This window comes from Balaenoptera acutorostrata, chromosome 1 (genome assembly GCF_949987535.1).
Source record: "Balaenoptera acutorostrata chromosome 1, mBalAcu1.1, whole genome shotgun sequence".
Lineage (NCBI taxonomy): Eukaryota > Metazoa > Chordata > Mammalia > Artiodactyla > Balaenopteridae > Balaenoptera > Balaenoptera acutorostrata.
The window spans coordinates 57,223,138-57,249,523 of record NC_080064.1 but is presented as its reverse complement, the minus strand read 5'-3'; the positions used below and the strand labels follow the sequence as shown (position 1 = coordinate 57,249,523).

Below are 26,386 nucleotides of genomic sequence, written 5' to 3'. Positions count from 1 at the left end.
GCACAGCTACCCAGAAATTTGTTTCCCGGGGCTTCCCTGGTGGCACAGTGGTTGAGAATCTGCCTGCTAATGCAGGGGACATGGGTTCGAGCCCTGGTCTGGGAAGATCCCACATGCCGTGGAGCAACTGGGCCCGTGAGCCACAGCTACTGAGCCTGCGCGTCTGGAGCCTGTGCTCCACAACAAGAGAGGCCACGATAGTGAGAGGCCCACGCACCACGATGAAGAGTGGCCCCCGCTTGCCACAACTAGAGAAAGCCCTCGCACAGAAACGAAGACCCAACATAGCGATCAATCAATCAATCAATCAATCAATCTAAAAAAAAAAAAAAAAAGGAAATCTGTTTCCCTATCTACTTATTTCTCTCTTACATTGGTGGTTTTCAACCATCTGGAGATTACAGAATCTATGTGTGAGACTCCTCCAAATTTCTCCAAGCCTAGATTCATCCATGTTTCTTTGTTGGGACCTGGGACCAGGAAAAAGATCATCACTATCTTATTTTTTCAAGGAATTCCAAAAATGGGTCCAAGAACACTAATGTTTCACAAAATACAGTTTGAAAGCAGTTTTCCTTAAAGCCACACTACCCCTACCCCTTTATTTCCAATCAGTGTAATTTGCAGAAGTTGGAGTTGTGAGGGGTATAGGGAGGAGGAGGGGGACAAGCCGGGCCTGTCAGGGGTGCATGCCGAGTGACAAGTGTTCTTTTCCACAAAAGGTCAAGAGAAGTAGTCATTCGTATTCTCCCTCAAAGAGAAAATGTCTAAGTTCTAGCAAGAAGCAATCTGAGAAGGTCAACAAATTACTTTTATTTTTTTAACTTAAAGTACACAGTGGGATTCAAACATATCTCTGTCAAACAAATTACTAGGAGTGACAGAGGTCCCAACCTCTCAGTTCAGAAAAAAATGAGACAGCACCAAGTGAAAATTTTCATTCCTGAGGATGTCTCTTCTAGAATACAGGGTTATTAATTCACAGTTTCCTCACTCTGCAAGTCATGGACTCTTACTTCCAAGTTCCCCGGGGAAATTCTATCAAAAGCTCAGTGTCAATATTTTTTAGATGCTGCGTCAGTGGGAAAATATCGATAATTAAGCGTTCTAATATATAATATGCAGATATTTTAAAGGCCAAATAACAAATATATTCCTCTGTACAACACTTCCACAGAGACAGTTAATAAGAGATATGTAGAGCTTCCCTGAGCTGAAACACCAAACGTGCTGTTTGATATATGAAGAACACCCAAATAAATAACTGTACAGTGCTACAGACAAATATTTACTTTACAGCACTACAGGCTAGGTAATATGATTTGTACACAGTGGCTTAATTAAATAGGCTACCATGTAAAACACTTAGCCTCTAGTGAGATATTGTAATTAAACCTGTATCTACAATATCATAGAACACAAAATAGAAAGCAAGTTAGAGTAGCCCTACTGGCAGAAAGGGAACACAACTATTAAGAGATGGATGAAGTAAGGATGCTTGTAGAGTATCAACCAAGCTTCCTTTTCTCCTCCTTCATAACAGGCTAAAGGGAAAGTACTATAAGAATAAAGAACAGGACATAGGAACAATATTCATTTTTTCTTTTATTTTTTCATCAAATATTTACCAAGTGCCAGCCTTTCTTTAGGTGCCTGGGATATAGTAAACAAGACAGAATCCCTGCCCTCATGCAATTCAGCTGGGTTGGTATACAGTATAAGAGAAAAACAACATAACAAAGAAGCATGTCTTTTCCAGTAATGTATTTCCAGGTAATGATAAGACCCAAGAAGATAAATAAAGCAGAACAAGGGACAAAAAAGGGAAAGGTGCTTTTTTAGACAGAGGGGTCAGCAGAAGCCTCTCTAGCAAGTGATATTTGAGTAGAAGCCTGAATAGAAGTGAGAGAGTGAGCCATGTCAACATCTAGGGAGCTAGACTTCCAGGCAGAAGCAATACCAAGTGCAAGAGCCCGGAAGTGGAAACATGCAAGGTTGTTGAAGAACAGAAAGGAGGCTAACGTGGCTGGAGAGTAGGAGATAAGGTCACAGGTAGCGTGGAGCCAGATAATGTAGGGCCCTGTAAACCATGGCAAGCATTTTAGATTCTTTTCTGGGAATCATTTAAATGCCTCAAGTATAATGTTTCTGACGTCTTGACAGCGACGTTAGAGAAGGAAGCACCATAAACATCCAAGTAGAAAAACTGGGAGACAACAAAAGAAGGGAGAATGGGAAAAGAAAGCAAATGGAATTTCACAAAAGGGCTTAGACTTTAGCAGTTGGGCAGCAGGCATGCCTGCTGGGCCACCTTCCGGTGTGTGTCCTGGAGGGTTGTCATCATTACTTTACAAAGCCCTTTTTCCAGTAAGTATTTTAAAAATCCAATATATTGAAGACTTGCGGACACTAAAAGGCCAGGAAAATACCATTTATAGACTTGCATTACTGAGAAAATGCTTGCTCTGATTAAAGCAATAGAATCACGCTATGAGGCATAGATTTCCACTGGCACTGAGTTCAGACTGTGGACTAAAATAATCTTTGTAAAAAACTCACCAGGATTATACACAAAACACAACACAAAGCACCCCTAGTAAACGAGGACTGAGCTACTAGGTTTTCCCCAGTTGCACCCATCCTCCCAAGCACCTTCGCTAAGATTGTTTGATGCATTTGGAAGTAGTGCATCAACTAGAACTATGCACAGCATCATGCTGGAGGTGATAAATGCAAGGGATACCAAATTTACATACTTCCCTTCCAGTTTCCATAAACCATAATTTGTTAAGTCATAAAGAATGTCATAAGCACAGTTTTCGATGTTTTGGGATATACACAATAATTAGAAGTCATTATCTCTCAAATGCACATTCTCCCTTTTCCCCCTCCTTCTAATCATCTCATCTTCCAATCCACTCTCCACAATGGAGTGCAAAACATCGTTCCAAAGTAAAAGCTATTTATGGCAATCCCCTTCTCACAAACTTGCAGTGGCTCCCCACTGATGATGGAATAAAGCCCCAAGTTCATGACATTGGAAGCCCTAGGGTATGGCTGCAATCTATAGGCAGAGTCTGACTTCCTATCTCTCCCACCTTGCACTTTAGGCTGTAACTCCAATGAACTTTGCTCACCTTCCCCCACGCTCTGAGTCAAATCCCAACTCAGCCCCTTACTTGCTGTGTAATTTTGGGCAAATTACTTGTCGTCCCTGTGCTTCATTCATTTTCTGATAAAATGGAAGTAACAGTATATAACCCATGGGCCTTTTATAGCATAAAATAAGTGAATATATTTAAAACAATGCCAGATGCATTTTTAGTGCCAAAATAAATGTGAGCTATTATTACTGTTATTTGTTGATGGAATTTTCCTATTATTGTTTCTTTGGCCAAAAAAAAAAAAAAAGAAAAATGCCCTCCTGCCCACTCTTCTCCTCAAAAACTCCTATTCATTCTACAAATGTCATCTCTTCTCCAAACCTTCCCCAACACATTGACTCACTTTCTAGCGGTATTTATTTCTTCTGCTCTTATGACAAGTTGAGTGTCATTCTTCAACAGCATTATTTATACACCATTAATTAATTATTAATGCATAAGTTTGTCTTCCGGGGGTATATGCATTCTTTGAAGCCAAGGGCTCTATCTTTCTCATTTTGTATCTCCCAGAGTAGGGCCCAGGGCATAGTAGGCTCTCAACAAATGTTTTGTTCAATCAAATGTTGAATCAGTAAATATTTAAAGACAGATATTTCTCAAAAAAATGTCCAATACTGCTAGGAAATAATTCAAGGAAATTTAAGAATAACACAATGCACAGATTTAGTAGATTTAGCTAACAAACTAGGACTAAATTGTATAAGACAGTAGATGTGCTTAAAGGTTCAGAGAAAGGTTAAGCATATACTATTCATCACTTTCATTTTACTGTTCTCCAGTTATTCTAGCTTTGTCTTGTCAGGGGTAAGTTCCTTTAGAGTATGAACTATGCCTTTTAATACTTTTGTGGTCAAATGTGAGGCACAAAAGTGCACATTTCATGAACCTTTGATAAAATGAGGAAATATTTCCAAGGTACAGGTAGAACTAAATGGGGAAAAGGAAGAAAAACCTAAGCCTTCTTTCTAATACTAACTCTGACAGCATATTGTCCTCTGTGAAGCATATCCCATGCGCAAGCAGGGACAGACAGACAGAGTGGTGCTCACCAATCCATCTGCTCTTCAAGAGCAGTGTGGTAGGCCTGGGATGTACTCAGGACCAGCACCAGTAGCTTCCGTCACAGAGCATCATGCTGCTGATAATGGAGGAGAACTGATGACTGAGGTTGGAACGTGAGCAAGGGAGAGAAGGTTGACAAAGCTGGACACCCTGTGGCAAGTGCCAGTCAAGAACGAGCAGGCCCCATAAGACAAGGAGGATAAGCTTATGTCTCAGGAGTTGTCACCCCTGATTTGGGGCTAGGGATCAATAATATGGCGACCTTAAGGAATGTGGCATTAATTTCCCCACTCATCAATGCTCGACATTCCACTGACATTTTGCAGTGTAGGATATGTTTTTTATCTATATTGTCTCATTTCAACTAACATGGAGTTTGGTGTCCACTTCTTGGTTTCACAATTCAAAGAAGAATTTAGAAATTTGGGATAATGGTACAGAGTCAAAATAATGATTAATGGAGTAGAAATACTTGGAAGAAGCTAAAGCAACTCAGAACATTTTTATATCTGCAGCAAGCAATATTGAAAAGAACACACATTTAGAGTATTCTTATCTCCCAAATGAAACTTCAATGAGATAATACATGTGAACATTCTAGTAAAGAACCTAAAGTATAGTAGGTGTTGGAATCCATGCAGATCAAATCAGCATTTTTTACTTTTCTTGCTCACAGCAGTGCTCAATTATACATGTTGAGTGAAAAAAGAAATCCTGGGACTGGTTAATAATGATCTTTATTTTCATGTAAGTTCTTATAAATTTTTTCTTTATATCCATTGAAGACCAAAAAAATTATATATATATATATATATATATATATATATATATATATATATATATATATATAAATACATATATAATTCAATACCTGGACTATGAAGTAGTAAGACTGTGTACTAAGTGAGGTTATAGAACTGCTTTCTCCAGAGTCTTAAAAATAGGCCAGATTCCCATATGTCAAAGATGGAGTAATTGTGGTCCTGCCCAAGGGTAAAAGGAAGCAATGAGATAATCACCCAAATTCCTTCCAGATTTAGGATTGCGTAAATACTCTGATTAGTGACAACACATTGAATATTTACTATTTGTCAGAGATTTTAAAAATAATCCCAGAGTCAGTATTTCACAAGTGTTTCTTAAATCTTCTGCCATTAATCCACACTTCATAACTTGGGTTTTCAAAACCAGAACTACACATTCATCTGACCAAAATATGAAATCTACAAATAACTGAAGATAAAAAAAATTGTTCAGTGGGTTTCGATATAAACTGCATCCCCTGCATTGTTTAGCTTCATCATGAAAATTACTTTAATTTCAAGGCTGGAACCAAAACAATCCAGTCTTCTTAAAAGACATCTACTGTCTACTGTAAAGTAATAACATGTTTTTGGAGACTTCTCAGTGCATATCTTGGATTTTCTAACTTAAATGCAAGGTTTGGAAAATACCAGTTGTTGATCGTGAAAGAATGGTTACATTTCATCATGACAAAGAGGCAAAAATAAAGTACTTATGCTCTTATTTCCTCGTGTAAATTACACATGATGCTTAAAAAAAGAAGCACATAATTTTTAGGATTAGTGAAAAAGTCATTCAAATACATATGTGTGTATTTTATGAAAAGAAATTTTCATTGAATGTTTCATGAAAATAAATTTGAAAAATATTAAACATGCACTCAGATAAAACAATAGAAATAAATATAAATATAGACTTAGGAGTTAAAACAAACTGTGATACAACTTTTCTAAGAAACAGAAGAAGAGGAGTGTGTGAGTTGGTAGGTAAGAACGGGTGAAAATGAATCATGGTAATAATTAAAGTTATTTTATAAGTTTGATGGTTAGTGGATTCTTTAAACCTATATTATGGTACATCATACCAAAGTCATGTGTTTTGTTTTTTAGCAATTTGCAGAAAATTTTTTTTAACTTAGCTCGAAAAAGATCACTTTAATAGCATAAGTAACCTCAAATACCATTTAATTGTTCTTTGTGTAATTTGCTGCAAGAAAATTTGTATTATGCAGGAGTGAAACTGGCTCTTTAGTCATTTTAAAATTTGGGTTCTTTTGAAAAGAAAAAATTCAGTATTTATAGCTCTACCTTCCTAGCACATCAAAAATCTATTCTAAGTAAAAGAAAGGTCATGTTATTATATTCAGGAACTCTTCAATAAGGAAATATTACCAAGGTTTTATGAAGATTTACCACTATCTGAAAATCAGTTACTTAAAATTAAGTATCCTTCTTTTCAAATTATTAACCCAACTAGTAAAACATATGAGTCTATTATCTAATTATATGTTTTCTCACCTTTATTCCTTTTATGAGAACTAATTAACAATATACTTATATACCTTCTCCTATTCAGTTATACTACTTAGCAAACTATGTGCAAATACACACACATTAGGGGTGGGGTAAATCATGAGACACAAGACTTCCTCAAATCAGTACATACTTATATATAAACCTTCTATTTATTAAATGCTACCACTGGTAGGTTTTGAAAAACTAATCACGTGGACTCTACAAATATGAGATTACAATTAAGTAAGATTTAACTCATCAAAAAGATGACCAAAAAAGTTCCCCAATAAAGCAATTATGTGAACAACAGTGCATTGTCAGAAAACAAAAATAACCATATCATTTTTAGCTAGGTAAAGTATGTGTACTGGCTTTAACATGTGGTGCCCATCAAAGGCAAGCTACATATTTCCAGGGGTAACTAGAATTTGCCAATATACTGTGCAGTAGATTAGGCAGACAAACATTTCAGACGAGTAAAAAAACAGAATTCAAGTAAATATTAATTTTCGAAAACCAGATATCCTCAGTTTATAATGTTGGTTGGCAATCTAGTATGCAGTCAAAATCCCTGTGCTAGAAATGTCTTTAAGAGGTAATAGCTCCCTGCACTGCTATGGTCCCTGGTAAATAAAAATTATAGGTACCCAATTTTGAAAGGTATATTAATCTGAAAGAAAATATAACCTTCAAAGAAATCTGAAAAGGCCTAGCTTTTACAATTAAAGTTTCAAAATTTCTTTTGTGCTTTTCCTTGTATTCGGTTATTATACTGGTTTAAGGAAGCTACTCTATTGTACATAACATATATATTAAAGGTGGCAGCCTCAATACAGTTTTTACAGAGGGTTCTGGAATTTACTTGGGCATTCCCAAGTAAATTGGGAATTTATTTATTATTATCTATAAATTTTATGTCGCTTCTTTACAACAAGAATCTCTTAAAGATAATAGCAATTTGAATCATAAATAAAATTAATTAACCATGTAATTTCAGAAGTGGGAACTTAGTTTTCCCTTTCCTTAAGTAGTATAAAGATAGAGGCAATAAATCAAAACCACTAGTTTACATACTACAAAAATGGCAATGCTGTAAATTAAGTTTGACTTTATACATTGTCTCAAGAAATAAATCCAAACGAAGATTGAATCAGTTATGCTTGTACCAAAAATATACTATTAAAAAACATCATCAACAACAACCACAAGATACACACAAAAAAGTCAGCAATCACCTCAACAGAGATTAAACAAAAAACTGAATTTTTATAACTCCTTCAATACTCGGTTGCCCTCGAATTAGCTAGGTGTTTTTTTAAAAGCAGTAATTTTAAAGACTCTTCTACAGTGAGAGGCTTATTTCATCTGGAAACAGCTAGTGGCACAGTGACATTAATGCACAGAGCACTATGTATTCTTCAGCTGACCTGCTCGCCATTCATCTCACACATGTGTTCTGTATTATGAACAAAATTCAAATGTCCTATTTGCTACATTTCTAAATCACTGTTGCTAATGAAAACCACTCCAGACACCTCCAAGTCCCAGCTTACCACGTATGAGCCACAGTGAAGCGACGACGCTGCCGAATGCTTTTATTCACCAGCAACTTTCTGAAAAAGCATGGTGAGTTCCTTGGCGAACTGCGTGGAGAAATTTTAGGAGATGTAGGTCTGTTTCCCGGTAGCCTCGGAAGCTCAAGTTCTAAGTGCATTTGCTCCTTGAAAGTCTTTATGCAAACCTCAGATTCAGAAGCAGTAAGTTCTTTTGAAGAATCTTTTGCTGTCATGTCTTATAGGGAGTGCTGGCTTTCACCATCCAAAACAAAAACCTCAAACATAGCAGAGACACAGCTGCAGGTTAGGAGGCTGGTAAGTCTGCAAACTGTTCCCAGTTTCATTTAGGAAGCTGTGACTCCAGTGTAGGAGCTGCTTAGAGCAAGAGCGGCACAATCGAAGAATGGCAAGTCAGGCTGTCACAAGGAGCTTTATCAGCCTGGCTTTGCCTCTGAAAATGCGCCAAAGTGCTTCCTATGTCAGTAGCCTCCTTGTGGATGAGGTCTGTCTGCAAGCTACACACTGACACTCGCTGAATTCATTCAGCTGAATATACCAACTTATGAAATATTCATGAGGGCTTCTGATCAATCCTTTGCATGTATTTTTTTTTAAAAATCTTTTCAAACATGCTGCATCCACTAATGGATAGTAAGCAAAACCCGGTCACCTATTTTTGTTTGCACAAAGCACAGAACCAGAGCCCATCCAGCACGTGCGATGTTTAAAGTCTTCATTCAGAATTATCTTTCTCTGTAATGCACACAACAGTAACTCCACCTACCAAATGCTTATTGGCCCAGGATTATTTAAACAACTGCACTCTGTTTCCCTCTCAACAACACCCTCCATTGCCCAGATTTTCACAACACTTGTGAACCCACTCTCATCATCAGTGAAAACATTAAATCAGGGATTGTCAAAAAGCCTAGCTAGGGCTTCCCTGGTGGCGCAGTGGTTGGGAGTCTGCCTGCTAGTGCAGGGGACACGGGTTCGAGCCCTGGTCTGGGAGGATCCCACATGCCGCGGAGCGGCTGGGCCCGTGGGCCACGGTTGCTGAGCCTGCGCGTCTGGAGCCTGTGCCCCGCGACGGGAGGGGCCGCGGTGGAGAGGGGCCCGCGCACCGCGATGAAGAGCGGTCCCCGCACCGCGATGAAGAGTGGCCCCCGCTTGCCGCAGCTGGAGAAAGCCCTCGCACGAACCGAGGACCCAACACAGCCAAAAATAAATAAATAAATAAATAAATAAATAAATAAATAAATAAATAAGAAAAAAATCCTTTAAAAAAAAAAAAAAAAAAAGCCTAGCTAAAACAGCCCCCCAAATTCCATTTCTGAATGAAAGAGCTGATTTGCTAAAGTTTTTTTTTTCTCTCTCCCCTCCAGAAGATCCAAAACCGCATCCATATAGAAAGTGTCAGCTAACAGGAAAACATTAGATTTGGTTCATTCCCCTAAGGAATTTAAAGACTAATCTTTAATCCAATAAAAATTGTCCTCATTCTTCTGCTTAACTTCATTGTCCCTGAGGTGCCCACAGCAGCCACTCTCTGTTAGATGTAAAGTCACTTCTGAAAGTCAAAGTTCCCTAGAATGGAAATGGAGGTAACAACCAGGAGAGATGAACGCTCCCCGTTTCACCTGCAGGGTCCAAAGTCAAGCATCATGCATGTGTGTGTGCACGCATGCACGTGCAGGTAGATGTGCACAACAGTGTCTGTGTGTGGGTATCTTTACTTGCTAGCATGTGTGTACTTGGTTCACAAGGGCATGCCAGTGAGACATATGGGCAGGGGAGTCCAAAAATATGTCTCAAGTTCCAAAGCAGATCATTGTAACCTGAAATTTCATTTAGAAATATACTGGCATGCAGCTTCTACACTTTAAAAGAAGTAAAAAGAATATTTTAGTGCTTGAAGTGTACAGATGTTGTGAAATTCTGTACCTGCAATGTCTACTACTAGGGCCAGCCTGATCTCACACAAATTTGACAAAACAGAACTGGGGCTACTCAATGAGAGTGACAGTTCAGGAATGATTCACAGTAAGACTTCAGTGAAAAAGCAAGAAATTCATTTTTTCCTCTAAGGCGTGAGAACTTCCACGTTTATAAAATCATTTATATATGTCATATACTCTGGCTGAATATCTAAAGGGCTGAATAAGAGCAGACGATGACCTGTGTATCGGAAAAAATAAACCCCACTCTAGCCCTTGGGGGAAATGGTTTAAACTTAATAGGAAGGATTTAAACTCCGAGTTTACAGGTACTGCCTTGGAAGGATATAAGTATTGCAATAGTACCCTAAAGTATATTACGAACAAAAGCAAAGTCATGGAATTTTAAAGTTTGAGTGAATCCCAGTAATCACCTTGTTTGGCTCCTCATTTTAAAGACAAGGAAACAGACCTAGAGAACTTCAGTGACTTGTCCAAAGTCCTATTTGTAGTTGACATTAGAGCAAAAGCTAAAACCAAGGCTTTCTGATTCCCAATTGAATGTTCTTACATTATACGATAAGAGAGGTCAACAGAGTCATTTTGTCCAGCAAAGCCCTAGCACACGCACTTTATATATTTGAAGATATTTTAACTGCTCTATTTGAGAATAAATTGTTAGTAATGTCGTGAGAGAAAATATAGTTAAAGCTATCTATTATTTACTGCATTATGAAAACAAAGCTAGGACTTTCTTCCAACAATAATGGGATATAAAACTGGAATGTGAGAATATGTGAACCTGCCAATATTCAGAGTGACTTATTTGCAAAAAAATGAAATAGCCATTTGAAGTCTTTCTCTTATTCACTTTTTAAGGCTGCCAAAACACAATAAGCATTTTAGGGATTTTTACCCCTCTCAAAATTATGGCAAATTTCACAACCCAGATTTAGCTGTATGTGAACTGGGAATCAGATAAGGAAATGTTGACATAAACTTACCTAAAGCAGCATAGCGATACAATTATAATTACTTTCTAATTCTTACTGTCAACTTACGTGACATTATGTGACACTTCACATTATTCTCTCTTTGCCTACTATGACAGCCAATGTCCCAGTTAAAGAAATTTTGAGAATCATCCTAAGAATTAGAATTCTCAAAAATATGTAAAGTCGGTTAATTCTACCCACTCTAAATAACATTTAGGAATACCAAAGACAGCTAATTGAAATACAAAACTTAAAAGATAACCAGACTGTTTTAAAGTCTGAATTAGTTACCTCTGAGAAAAGGAAGTGCACGTTTACAGATATATGCACAAAAGTTTGTTTCTAGAGTCAAAATGCTATAGAAAAACTTGATACTGTGTTAAATTTTGAAATCAAAGATGACTATAGGGCTTCCCTGGTGGCGCGGTGGTTGCGAATCTGCCTGCCAATGCAGGGGACACGGGTTCGAGCCCTGGTCTGGGAAGATCCCACATGCCGCGGAGCGACTAGGCCCGTGAGCCACAATTGCTGAGCCTGCGCTCCGCAACGAGAGGCCGCGATAGTGAGAGGCCCGCGCACCGCGATGAAGAGTGGCCCCCGTTCGCCGCAACTAGAGAAAGCCCTCGCACAGAAACGAAGACCCAACACAGCCATAAGTAAATAAATAAATAATTTTTTTAAAAAGATGAATATAGACGGTAAAAAACAGGAGATGTTATCTAAGAAAATGTAGAACAAAAGCACAGTAAAAGCAAATAACACCCTGCAATAGTTTAGCAAAGAATACACTGTTTTGAGAGAGAGAGCCAGAGAACAGGAGAAAAAGCCAAGAAGAAAGCAAATAGAGTTACTGTGCCCTTCTGAGTGCCTCGAAAGGAGCTAAAGAACCAAGTGAAAACCCTCCTGTCCACACGTAATGCTTAGCTGTTTCTCCTCAAAGGCAGAAATGAGTAACTGAGTCAATTAATTAATGTGCAGATAATTCACCTTGGGAATTACTTGCGAATTCCAATTACAGCTAGGTCTCAATTTTAAATAATGAAATTCCTGGTATCCACATCCTGTCAAAGCAACAAGAATCAAGAATTATCATCATAAAGTATCATTCAAGGATCTGAATAGAGTTGTATGGTCAACAACAGTCAATAATGTATTATGTGTAAATATTATAGACAAATCAAAACGTTGATTTTTCATTAAATTGAAATGGAAAGCAAATTAATTTCAACCAAACAAAATGATAAACTTACAGTGCAAGTATTATAATATTGTTAAAATGTTTTTTAAAGGTAACAGCTTTGTAATCAATTTATTTTAAATGAAAATAATTGTACTCTTTTTATATTCAGTATCTTTCAGACTTTAAAAGTTAACTTGGAATATATTTCCTCTGAACTGAGTGACTAATTTTTAACTAACTGTTCTTATAAAACTAAAGTATTTTAAAGGCACAAAACTACTGATTCTGTGCAATAATATTATACATAACAATATTAAATGCAATATAATATGGCTCACATTTACTGTAAATACAAAGCTAGAGGTTTGAAAAGACAGAGTTTATTCAGAAGTTTCTTTTTAAAGAGGAACAGATTTAAGACTGTCAATATTAACAGTTAAATTACTGTGGATTGTATCTTTATTTATATCATTATTCAGTTTTCTTTTTTTAAAACACACCATCTGAGCACCGCCATTAGGCTCTACTCAATTGAGTAGAAAGTACACAAGCTCTTCCTTCAGTCAGACAAGGTAGTAAGTAAATACAGAATAGCAAGAAACAACTGTTGCCTCTTTCAACAGAATACCCTATTCACCACAGATGGCAACTCATCCCAATTTCTCTATTTCAGTTAGCAGAAATGGAACTAGAGAATTATTCTAACATGATTGAAGAAAAGACAACATTCAACTGAATGAAAATATTAATAGTTGTCTAGCCATCTTGGAGAAGAACAATTAGCTGACCACTCTTAAGAATTAAGAGGTTATAAAGAAGGAATTTACATTTATTGCTTACCTCCTGGATGCCAGATATTATTGTAAGCATTTTTAATAAATTGTTTCATTTGGTTCTCATTACAAACATATCAGACAAGTGCTATTGAAATGCTTGTTGGACTTCCCCCAGTATTAAACCATGAGGTCCTTGGGTTGAGTCTTGTTCATTTCTAGAACATGGAACAGAGTTTGGCACAGAGTGGATACTCAATAAATTTTGTAGACCGAATGCACATTATTTTGCCCATTTTCAAATGAGAATATCAAGACACAAAATTGCATAGCATTTAAGGAGTTGATCTTACACCAAGCTTTTTGTAACAGAAGATACCTAATGAGACAGAAGAGGGAATGCAGGCTCCTAGGGTGGTATAGTCATGTCACTAGAAGTATATATTCACAAGTCCTAAATGCCTTGAGTGTGAAGTTATCTAGCATGTTATTTTTATACAATGATATGAAGGCTTCACTTTTATCCATATGATACAATTAATAACTCATCATTAGTAAACTGATGTTCCAGAAAGATCAGTTTTAGCCTTAACCACCTTCAGTGTCACCTGAATCCTAGGGAGGAAGTGGGAAGCCTGTACTCTAAATGCTTGAGCATGGTATCATAAGGTTCTCAGAGACTGTCCTATTCAAGAAAGAAAAACCCTCCAGTGGCCCCACATTACACTCAGAGTAAAAGCAGAAGCCCACACAATGGCCTAATGTACTCCACCAGCACTGGATTCATCTCTCAGAATGTTTCATAGTATACTATAGTAAATATTTTCATTTGTCTCCTGAACTAACCTATGAGCTCTCTAAGGACCTAAGCTATCAATATTTTACTTATCTTTGTATCTCCAGAGCCTGAGATTGCATCTTGATTGATTAGTATTTATTGATGGAAAATATGAATAGAAAATTAAGGTAGTGCCCCAAATCATGTTCTCCTGCTAGTCTCAGATTTTTCTTACTGTCTTGAAAGCTAGTCCAGTCAATATCCTAACTTCTTATACTTGATCTTACACAGGATTCCAAAATGAACTTCCTAAATCATAGCCGTTTGGCTATGTTTTGCCATTTTAACTAGCATTTCTTTGTTCTTTAAAAAATTTTTATTATCATTATCCTCATTATTATCATTATTATTAATATCCTCACTGCAATGCAAAAGCAGAATACCTATGCATTGCAATCTCTGTTCATTAGGTGGTATACAGGCAGGAAAGACTTGCTATGCCCTCTCTTCACACTGCTTTCTGGTTTTGGCAGAGTAATTAGGTGCTTCTTTCACAAGGGCACATTCTATGAAGGCAGACTGCATAGACAAAAAAAAAAAACTAAGGACGCTCCTCTCTTTGTTTCCCAGGTCATTGTTAACATCAAGATATATTAGCAAGGATGAGTCAGATACCTATATGCCAGATACCAAGGAGAGAAACTCTTCCCTTGGTGTTTTAAAATCTGCATCAAAAGAGGGTACTTGAGTTCCCAAAGATAATACTAGCCTGTCAGCAAATTACCTTAAAGGGTGATTTCAAATGAATACGATATTAAGGACATATATGTTAAAAACAAAGGCACATTTGGGGAAACCTCTTTCTCTAAAATGAGCTTTCATCTTTTTGTTACTTTCCACCCTGTCAGCAGTCTTCTATGAAATATGTAAGAAAAAATGGTATAGTATTAATCTACAGTTTAAAATTTTAAATGTAAATAATTATCTCTGTAAGACCAATTAATTATGATACTACAGAGATCATAGAAAGAGTACAGCACACATGAAAATTAAGTCAAATTCATTCCATTGCTCTTAAAAAGAGAATAATTTTCAGGGATCCATTTTGTGTTTAAATATACAATTGCAAGCTAAACAAAATTTTCCTAAATTAATATTTTAATTGCATGAGTCTAAAAAGGGTACAGAATACATATCAATATGGAAAATATTTCCAAAATAGTGGGTTAGATCAAGATTGGCTCACTTAATTTCAAGATTTGTTTACTTATTACACATTTTGTTAATTTTAAATCTATTCATATTAAACTTTTAAAATTCAGTAACATTAATAATGATGGCTTTTTGACTCATAATTAAGAAAATAGAATTTTATCTACCAAGAGCGACTAGTGTTAAGAAGTAACTCAAACTTAATTTCATATAAATATTTCATATCATTAACACTGTAATATTAGCATATGTAAAATTCAAGACTGGAGACATATTTATATAAGCATGCTGAGCTTTGTAGTAAACACTTTTAAATAAAATATATATTTTTGTAAAGTTCCCTTGGCTACTCTTTTATTTCTTTTATTTTTAAATGTATCATACAATGTGACTAACATTTTCGGTGCACTGTTCTATGAAATTTAACACATGTATAGCTTCACGTAACCACTACCACAATCAAGATACAGAACAGTTCTGTCACCCCCAAAAATCTCTCTTGTGCTGTACCTTTATAGTCATATTCTCCTCCACTCCTAAAAGATGGCAAACCCTAATCTACTCTCCATCACTATAATTTTGTTACATTTATTAATAGCTCGTTCCTTTTTATTGCCAAATAGTATTCTGCTGTATGGATGTACCACAGTTTGTTCATCAATTGAAGAACACTGAGCTGTTTCCAGTTTGGGACAATTACGAATAGACCTGTTACAAACATCCATGTACAGGTCTTTCTATAAATATATGCTGTCATTCCCCTGTTGTAAATACCCAGGAGTAGGACTGCAGGCTCATACGAAAGTGTACACTCATCTTTACAACAAAATGTCAATCTGTCTTCCAGAATGGTTGCATCACTTTGCATTTCCGTCAGCAACTCTATGAGAGTTCCCAGTTGCTCCACAGACTCACCAGCACCTCTTTTCATTATTTTTTACTTTAGCCATGCTAATAGATGTGTAGTGGTATCTCATGCTGATTTTAGTTTATATTTCCCTAATGGTTAATGTGATTATCTTTTTGTGTGCTTATCTGCCATCACTATATCCTTTTTGGTAATGTATCTGTTCAAGATTCTTGCCCATTTTTTAGTTAGGTTGTTTCTTTTTTAACAATTGAGTATTCTTCCCCAATCTGCGCACTAATATTTACTTTTCAGAGTTCTCAAATAGCAATCCACGCATTCCATCCAGGATTAAAGCTGTATTCAGTGGTTGAAACAAAATGGAATGTGATTACTCCCAACTCCCCTGGAACCAGAACCTTTAATAGAACACAGTCGTCCCTCAGTATGCACAGGGGACTGGTTCCAGGACCCCACACAATACCAAAATCTGCAGATGCTCAAGTCCCTTATATAAAATGCTGTAGTATTTGCAAATAACCTATGTACATCCTCCTGTATACTTTAAATCATCTCTAGATTACTTACGATACCTAGTACAATGTAAATAGTATGTAAATAGTTTTAAATACAATGTAGATGGTGCGTAAATAGTGTAAGTAGTTGATAGCATGCAGCAAATTCAAGTTTTGCTTTTTGTAACTTTCTGATTTTTTTCCAAATATTTTCAACCTGTGGTTGATTGAATCTGCTGATGCGGAACCCACGAATCAGCAGGAGGACGAGCTGCAACATCAGTTACAAAATCTGAAATTTTCAAATTGATTTTATAGTTTATAACCCTTTTGATTAATCAGTGCTCTTTCCAAAGCTCGCAATGTTTACATTCTTGACTTCGCTGTTTCTCGGCTTCTTGGGGCTTGCAGCTTGGCCCATCTTCAGTCATTTCCTAAAGGTGACTCTTGCAGTGATTAGTCCTCCATGCCACCACTGGGGCAAGGCGGTGGGGCGGGGCGGGGGGGGCAGTAACTACCATCGAGGCACAGCAGGAGGTTTCATGCTTTTCGTGGCTATTGAAAGAACCCATTCTAGAAATGGACTCTAGGTGACTCCCAATCTGCATCTCCTAGCCTCTCTCTCAATCTGTATCTTCTTTCCCCACTGCCAGCTGTGGCACCATGAATACCTCTTAAAGAAACCTGATCTTTCTGCTCCTTCTCTTTACTTCTCTCCATTACTTCTACTAATTCATACACTCTTCAAAGATACACTTACTGAGTAGGTACTATGTGCTAAGAATATGATTCCCTATTTTCCTTGGTAAGCCTGGGTTATTATTGCTTGAAATTTGCACACTTGTTACTAACATAATCTAACATAATCATAATTCTAAAAAGCTTCATGCAATTTTAATTTTATCTGCCTTAATCAGTTTTTAAATTATTTTAATTAACTTTTTAAATTTATTTTGCATTTGAAGAATCTTTTTTTTCTATACATATACAGTAAGTCGTCACTGGCATGATAGTACACTATCTGAGAAAGTTTCAGCATCAGACTTACAATTCCTTTCCTGTCTGTATGTGCCACACAAAATATTTTATGCTCTTAGAGAGTAAAGGCCATAATTTATTTTTTGTTTGTTTTTGTTTGTTCATCTTTTTTAATTGAGATATAGTTAATTTACAATGTTGAGTTAGTTTCAAGTGATTCAGATATACATATATACATATATTCTTTTTCAGATTCTTTTCCAGTATAGGTTATTACAAGATATTGAGTATATATCCCTGTGCTATACAGTAGGCCCTTGTTGTTTATCTATTTTATACATAGTAGTGTGTATATTTTAATCCCAAACTCCTAATTTATCTCCCCCTCCAATCCCCTTTGGTAACCATAAGTTTGTTTTATATGTCTGTGAGTCAATTTCTGTTTTGTAAGCAAGTTCATTTTTATCACATTTTTTAGATTCCAAAAATAAGTGATATCATATGATATTTGTCTTTTTCTGTCTGACTTACTTCACTTAGTATGATAATCTCTAGGTCTATCCATGTTGCTGCAAACGGCATTATTTCATTCTTTTTTATGGCTGAGTAGTATTCCATTGTGTGTGTGTGTGTGTGTGCGTGTGTGTGTGTGTTTGTGTGTGTGTGTGTGTGTGTATGTATATACATATACCACATTTTCTTTATTCACCTGTCGCTGGACATTTAGGTTGCTTCCATGTCTTGGCTATTGTAAAGAGTGCTGCTATGAACATTGAAGTGCATGTATCTTTTCGAATTAGAGTTTTCTCTGAATATATTTTTTTATGTGTTAGCCTCTTTATCTAAACCTCTTGTGCACAACTAGAAAGTGTTTTTTTTTTACTGTTACTTTTTTTTAAATTAAACTTTACTTTTTTTTTAAACATCTTTATTGGACTATAATTGCTTTACAATGGTGTGTTAGTTTCTGCTGTATAACAAAGTGAATCAGTTATACATATACATATATCCCCATATATCCTCCCTCTTGCATCTCCCTCCCACCCTCCCTATCCCACCCCTCTAGGTGATCACAAAGCACAGAGCTTATCTCCCTGTGCTACGCGGCTGCTTCCCACTAGCTATCTATTTTACATTTGGTAGTGTAGAAAGTGTTTTGTGCATGCTAAACAAATGTTTAAAAACCCAGGAATATGAATCAACAGTTATCTATTCATTTACTGGTGTTAGTTAAATGTCAACTATGAGTCAAGCACTGTGCTAGTCTGAGGAAAATTGCAATGAATAAGCTAGACGTATGCCTGCCCTCATGGTACTTAAAGTCTAATGGCACAACTATCACAGCCTAATTCTAATCAATATTCAAAGCTAATTTGCCTCCTCATTCACCTGATCTCCTTTTAAAGGAGGTCAAAGCCAGGTTCTCTTCTATTTCCCTCCGTACTTGGAGTCCTCCTTGTCTCACAGTGGATAATTCTTATCCTGACTGTCCTACAAGACGAAATATGGACGGATACTTTGTACAGAGTTTCAGGAAGTTTTTTTCCCTTAGTCTACCCTGTCAGTGCCTATTCCTTGCTCCTAACTCAGCCTATGCTTTTTTCAATATTGAAGAGAGGTAGATGTCCATGCAGTGATACACACCAACAAATACAAACAAACAAAAAACCTCTTGTTTCAACTCTCCGTGAATTCCAACTGGGGCACAGGTGATTTCTGTCGCATTTTAATAATAAATAGCAAGTAGTTTTTCTTTCTATTGAACCAAAGGCTGACTCTCAATAATGTCCTCCTATTGATTTTAGTTCTGTCACTTCGAATTACAATGAATAAATCAACTGAATGCCCTTCAAAGATGTATCCTCTAACACATTTATTTTCCCTCCTAAATAACTACAGCTCCTTCAACTTTTTCTTATGAAACACATATTAGATTTTTTTTTTAATAATACTTAGACTGAACCTCTGTGAGAGGTTTATTAATTAGTTTGCTAGGGCTGCCATAACAAAGTACCACAGACTGGGTGGTTTAAACAACAGAAATTTATTATCTTATAGTTCTGAAGGCCAGAAGCCCAAAGTCAAGATGTCGGCAGGGTCAGTGCCTTCTGAGGGCTGTGAAGGAAAGATCTCTTCTAGGCCACTCTCCTTGGCTTGTAGATAGCCATCTTCTCCCTATATCTTCTCACATCATCTCCACTTTATGTATGTCTTGGTGTCCAGATTTTCCCTTTTTATAGGAACACCAGTACTACTGGATTAGAGTCCACCTTAATGACCTCATTTTAACTTGATTACCTCTGTAAAGGTGATCAAGTTACCTTGAAACAAGAGTTTTTTTGTTTGTTTGTATTTGTTGGTGTGTGTCACTGCATGGACATCTACCTCTCTTCAATCCTATCTCCAAATAAGGTCGCATTCTAAGGTAATGGGATTTAGGACTTCAACATATGAATTTGGGGGATACATTGCAACCCATAACATTCCACCCTCTGACTCCAAAATTCATGTCCTCACAGGCAAAATACACTCACCCATTTTAATGTCTCCAAAAGTCTTTATTCTGTCATCAACTCTAAGTCCAAAATCATTTAAACCATCCAAATCAGTTATGTGTAAAGCTTAAGGCAAGATTCATCATGGAGCAAAGTTCCTCTCTATCTGTGAACCTATAAAATCAGACCACAACAATGATGGGACAGACATAGGATAGATATTCCCACTCCAAAAGGGATAAATTTTAAGGAAGAAAAGGGTCCCAATCAAGTCTGAAACCTACTAGGACAAATTCCATTAGAATCTGAGGCTCGATAATAATCCTCTCTGGCGCAACGCTCTATCCTCTGGGCTCACTAGGGTGGTGGTCCCACCCCCTTAGCCCTGAGCAGTGGAGGCTCTGCCCTCTGAAACCAAGGAGGTGGCTCCATTCTCGGAAACTAAGAAGGTGGCCCCACCTTCTGAAACTGAGGAGGAGACTGCCCAACCTTCAGGGGCTTGTGTCCTGTGGGCCTGTGGTGTCGGGAACAGCTGCTGGCCTCTGAATTGCCTTCAAGGTCAGTCTTCACTTTCCTTGAAGGATGACACATGTTTGCAGCTGGATAGATATCAGCCTGTTTCCTGCCCATGGTATCCCAGAAGTCTGAGAGCCTTCCTTCATTTCATCCTGTCTATCCTTCAGTCAAAGCTGGCAATGTTTCCTTTGATATAAATCTCTCAAAAATCTTGTCGGCCTCCTGAGCAATTCATGGGAGTCCAAACTATCAGACAGATCTTTCCTGCATAACCACATCTCTATTCCTGACTTTTGCTAAGATAGTTGATTGGATCCATGAGTCACATGCCTAATTTCCTTGGCAAACAGTAGTCCAGTTACACCCTTGATGTTCTCTCTAGAACATATTTTCTCATTTTTTTGCAATAGGAATAGGCTGAGAATTTTCCAAGTCTTCAAGTCCCGGTTACTTTTTGTTTAACAATTCTTTTTTCAATTTATCTCTCTACTCTTGCATTTTAGTATTAGCAGAAGAAAGAAACCAAGTCGTGCCTTCACCACTTTGCTTAGAAACCTCCTCAGCTACAAACCCAAGTTCGTCACTCATAATTTCTACTTCCCATCCAAAAAAAAAAATGAGAACACATTTCAGCCAAGTTCTTTGCCACTTTATAGCAAGGATCGCCTTCCTCCAGTGTCCAAGAACATGTTCCTCATTGCCATCTGCTCAACAGAAGTACTTTTAACATTCAAATTTCTACCAAGTCTCCTCAAGGCAATCTAGGCTTTTTCTTTTTTTTTTTTTTTAACAACTTTATTGGAGTATAATTGTTTACAATGGTGTGTTAGTTTCTGCTGTATAACAAAGTGAATCAGCTATACATATACATATATCCCCATATCTCCTCCCTCTTGCATCTCCCTCCCTCCATCGAGTGCCTCTTCCAGTCTCTATCCACAACTCAATTCCAAAGCCACTTCCATATTTTAAGTACTTGTTACCACAGCAACCCACTCTCTGGTACCAAAATCTCTAATAGTTTGCCAGGGCTGCTGTAAGAAAGTATCGCAGGCTGAATGGTTAAACAACATAAATTTATTGTCTCAAAGTTTTAGAGGCTAGAAGTCCAAAATCAAGGTGTTGGCAGAGTTGGTTCCTTCTGAGGGCTGTGAAAAAAAGATCTTTTCCAGGCCTCTCTCAAGTGGGAGGCAGAAGGAGAAAGAGAGAGCAAGGTGAGGAATAAGACATCACTAGCATTTATTGAGGGCGGACTATGTATTAGGCACTTTTGCACACATTATTTTCACATTTAAACCTCACAAAACCCCTTTGAAATATATAATATACCTTTACAGATAAAGAAACTGAATTAAAGAAACATAGGATGAATTACCCAAGATCACCCAGTCAGTAGGGATTCGTACCCAAAGTCACCAAACTCAAAACTCATGCTTTAATCCACTATACAGCATTGCAAAGGAAAAATGAGAAAGAAGCATAGGGATATGCCCTAAAGATAATCAACTGTATAAAAACCTGTTTGCTCCAATTATGTTATATCCTGAAACTAGATTTGCTTCTCTATAAATGCCATATTTCAATATAATACAAAATAATTTGAATATGCAACAAAAATGATTAGTTTCACCCAGGCAGCAATAAATTTCACTAATGAGTTATTTTTTTAAAATAATTTTGTCTGAATGCACCCTTATCAGTTTTAAGTCAATTTTGAAAGAGAAGATATTGGCTTAATGTACCTTAGCGTGTTCATTCATTGCAACTCAAAATGAGAATTTGTTTGACCTTCATGTGTAGTTAAAAACTAGAAAGTTGTCTTATATACCTCCCTTTCTTTATGATCTTAAATATTAAAGATAGAACTATCCTCCTATGATTCTATTTCTAGCCTGTTTTAGCTTCTAATAGACACTCCTGAGAGTTACATTTTGGGGACTCCCAGGTTAGAAACTTCATTCTCTTGGCTGAGATTACTACAAAGAGCATTTTGGTATGAAATCTATACTGATTTTGCAAATTCTACACGCAGATTTCAAACCATTTCATTTGTGCTACATTAGCCATAACCAATATTTTCATCTTATTTTTGGTAATTTAGAAATTTTAGAAGTGGGATACCAAATTCTTAATGATACTGCTTTTGTTTAATCTCTTCTAATTTTTCTCTTTTTTTGGAAAGCAGGTCCACTTTTAGAAGATTCTCGAAGGTGCCGCTTCACACCAGCTGCCAAAATAACATCTAGGAATTCTTTAATTCCTCCTTCCAATCTGTGCCTAGCACCATTTCTTGGTTCAGTTTTCTGGATTTCCAGACACATTTTGGGACTCAGTTGGTACAGTATCCACTAAAATTAATGGCCACCACTTGTCAAGCACAGAAGCCAAAGAAAATTTCAACTTCATGAGAATATAAACAAACTCAAAGTAAGGCATATTGAGAACATAAACGAAAATCAAATGAAAAGAAAAGAAATGCCCTACCCCTTTTATAGCAGGTGATTTGTATTCTAAAATCACAGTCTATGATTGCGGCTGTAGATTCCATCAGATTATTTTTTACAGCTAAGGAAATGTGCCTTTTAAAGCAGGGATCTAAATTTCTGAATCGTGACAGCAACAGCTGAAGACTAAAAATAGACAGTCAAAACAGCATTTTCTGTACATTTTCAGTTGTTAAAAAAGCAGTTACAGTACATTATGTGTGAAATATACCATTTTAACCCTGTGATGGCCCCACTGGGAAAAAGATTTATAACAGAAAATGTTATTTTATGCCTTCCTTATACCACATCCTTAAAATGGCAATGGCTCTTTTTCTTGATGTAATATTTTTTAATGTATTTTATATAGATGTGTATGCTCTTTATTAACAAAACATCCCTATTTCAAATAAATGCTGTTTACACATGGCTCGTCACATGCCTACACACACTCGCCTGAGAGGCTATTTGCTTTTACCTCTGCTTGGAAAGCTCTTTCTCTAGAGCTTTCTATGGTTCCCTCTCTATTTCCTTCAGGGATCTGTTCACACATCTTCTCCTGAGAGAGGTCTTCCCTAGTTATCCTCTGTAAAGAACCCCATCCTTCCTCTCACCTTACTCAGTTTCTTCTGCTAACAGCATCTATCGCTCTCTTGACTTTGTTATTGTCTGTCATTCCCACTATAATAAAAGTCCCATAAGGACAGATTCCTTTAGTTTTATTTTCCACACTGATGCTGGCACCCAAAATAGTGCCTGGCATATAATAGGTGTTTAATACTTGTCTACTTAATAAACAAAGGTCACTTAGTTAAACAGCAAGAGCATTTACTCTGTGCTCCAGTTAAGCACCATCTGTCTCCTTCTCAGTCACCTCAATCAGGTCCTTAAGCAAATTCATTCATAAGGCCACTACGAAGGATGCTGAAAGACATGTTCAGAACAGCAGAGCAAAGGCGAGGATTAAGACTTGTCTTGAACTCACCACTTCTAATGGCTTTTTAGCTAGCACTACTAGGACACCACTGAAAGTCTAACCTTCAATATGCAGAGGAATACTGCAATTATCTATTGCTTAGCTGGAGCACTTCTTGCTAGACAGAAGGCAAAGCAGACATGAACTTGTGACCTTCCCAGTGGAGTAGCTCTGCCACCACCACCCAGCAGGATTCAGATAGCACAATGGTAACACTGTGTGCGGAGGCATGATTCACAGGAGAAACAGGAGCTCCACCAAAGGCAAGAAGGCAATCTGTACAGAATACTATATGCTGAGAGGGCTTTCTTTTCATTTCAAAATGAGAAACAAGCATTTGGGGGGATGGTAACTATCCAAGCAGCAATATGTGTCCCTTAGGTGGGAAGACCCAGGATGTGCGAATCGCTCCTTTGTTCTGGAGTGGAGTTCCAATAAGAAGCTTCACTATGGTAAACTAATCAAAATGTTTCTTGAACTTGATTTTCAGTTTTTCACAGCTCAATAAATATTGGAGAAATGTGGTGATGATGATGATGATAAGAATTAGGGAAACAGTGCAAATATAACTGAGTTAATGACAAAAACATATATGGATAATGTTTAATGTGATTTTGAAAATTACCTATGAAAAACCCAGATATATATAAAAAATTCAGATGCTAAGGTGAAAGACCCTTAAATCTGCATAAAATTCTAAATGATTCAGTATTCAAAACACTGAGCTTGTTGTCAAGGAGATTTATGGTAAGCATAGTAATTCTCCTTTCCATTCTAGGCTATCATTTATACCATCCAGAAGCACTGCATGATAATTAAGAACTATTTTGCCATAGATAGCATTATATTTCCTAAAGAGTAATCTTGATGCTTTTTATTAAGATTACTAAGCACAAAAATACAGCAATCTATGTTTACAAAATCTGTATGTGAAAATACTTATTGGAAACAAATTAAACCCCTGGTAAACTGAAGAGCAATCGAATAGGAGAATGACTTAAGTGAATGAATTATTTATCAGGAGTCTGTGCTTTGAGATCTAAAATAAGCCAGTTTCTTCATCATCACTGGGCAATTCCTTCAAACTTTCTGTTTCTCAGTTCCTCGCCTGAAGATGTAAATGTTCATACCAAGTATTTTGCAGGGTAATTCATGTAAATTAACAAATTATAATTTAAAATGTAAATGGCATTGCACTTGCAATGCAATCTGGTACATATATTTAGATAGTACACTCCCTTGGAGGATCTAAAAAGTGTTACAGACATAATCACATTCATTTTTAAGTATTCCCTGTAAATAGGGAAATTCCAGCCTCAATATGGCTCCTTGGCTTTTTATACACAGTTCCCTGCTAGGTTACCATTTGTCCACTTTCCTAAACTTAAATAAAGTAAAACTTTCTCCTCAGGGCCTAAGGCAAGATTTTCAAAGCCAAGAGAAACTATCTTTAAAATACCATAGAATGAGTTTGTGAAGATTAGAATCTGTAACATTTCTTAGAAGAAAGACCCAGAACAATGCATGACTGCCTCTGTTTCTCTACAGTATCCAAAACCATGCTCAACCTGATTTTTTTCAATTACAAAGTACAAAAAAAGTACACAAAGAGAATAAACATTTGTTCAGGGATTATTTCCACTAAGTGCTTGAAATATCATTTCATGTAATGCTTAACATAATTCCATGATACAGGTTTTACTACATAGAAAATTTCATAGATAAACATTTGAGGCCTAGATAGGTTAGGAAACATTCAAAGTCACAGCACTAGTAATGATGCCCCAAGGCTTTTCTGTCTGTAATTCTGTGTTCTTTTCACTACACCAGTGGTTCTCCAAGGGTGGTTGCATAACCTGCATCACCAGGTTATATTTCCTCTTGTGGTTATATTTCCTAAAGAGTGTTCTGGACCTGTTGTTAAAGATTGCTACACCGAATCGGAAACCCTGATGGTGAGACCTGCAACGTGCTGTAACAAGTCTTCAGAAGATTATGATGCACACCGATGTTTGTGAACCATGATATTCCAAGATGTTTTTGGAGTTGATCTCATGGAATTCAAGCATATAATGAGATCAGAAGGGAAAAAATGCAGAAATAAATAATAGGTCAAGTTTCCTAAATACAGATTTACAGATTTACTGGGCTAGAGAAATCTGCCTTCATTTAAGATAGCAGGGACATTCTCAAACTCCTAAGAAATGCTTAGGTCAGGATGACACACAGGTGTTATCACAGGTGTCAAATCAAATCAATTTGTTGTGACTGCCTGAAACGTGGAGGCCAGGTTTGTGAGGCTGCATTCAATGGGAAAGAATGCCGTGATCAATTAGTAAGGTCTGAGGACTTCCCCGGCGATCCAGTGGTTAAGACTCCACCTTCCAATGCAGGGGGTGCAGGTTTGATCCCTGGTCAGGGAACTAAGATCCCACATGCCCCGCAGTGAGGCCAAAAATTAAAAAAAAAATCAGTAAGGTCTGCCATGGGTCAGGGAGAAGGCACCCACTACACTGAAGCACCCAAGCAGTGTAGTGATCAACTCTCAGCACCTCTAATCATGCCTACATCTGAGTAGGCATACTTCACCTACATCTGAGT

At 37.0% G+C, this 26,386-nt stretch overlaps 1 protein-coding gene across 3 annotated transcripts in view; it reads right to left on the bottom strand.

Moving 5' to 3' along the window:
- PDE4B (phosphodiesterase 4B) overlaps positions 1 to 26,386 on the bottom strand; it is a 580,875-nt gene that overhangs the window by 377,399 nt on the left and 177,090 nt on the right. The window contains exon 1 of one of the 3 annotated variants that reach the window (XM_057552870.1): positions 8,098 to 8,342. The exons of the other annotated variants lie outside the window; for them this stretch is intronic. Coding sequence (XP_057408853.1) covers positions 8,098 to 8,333 — 236 coding nt within the window. The 5' untranslated portion in view covers positions 8,334 to 8,342. Of the gene's footprint in view, positions 1 to 8,097; positions 8,343 to 26,386 lie in introns of those variants that run through there. 3 annotated transcript variants of the gene reach the window in all.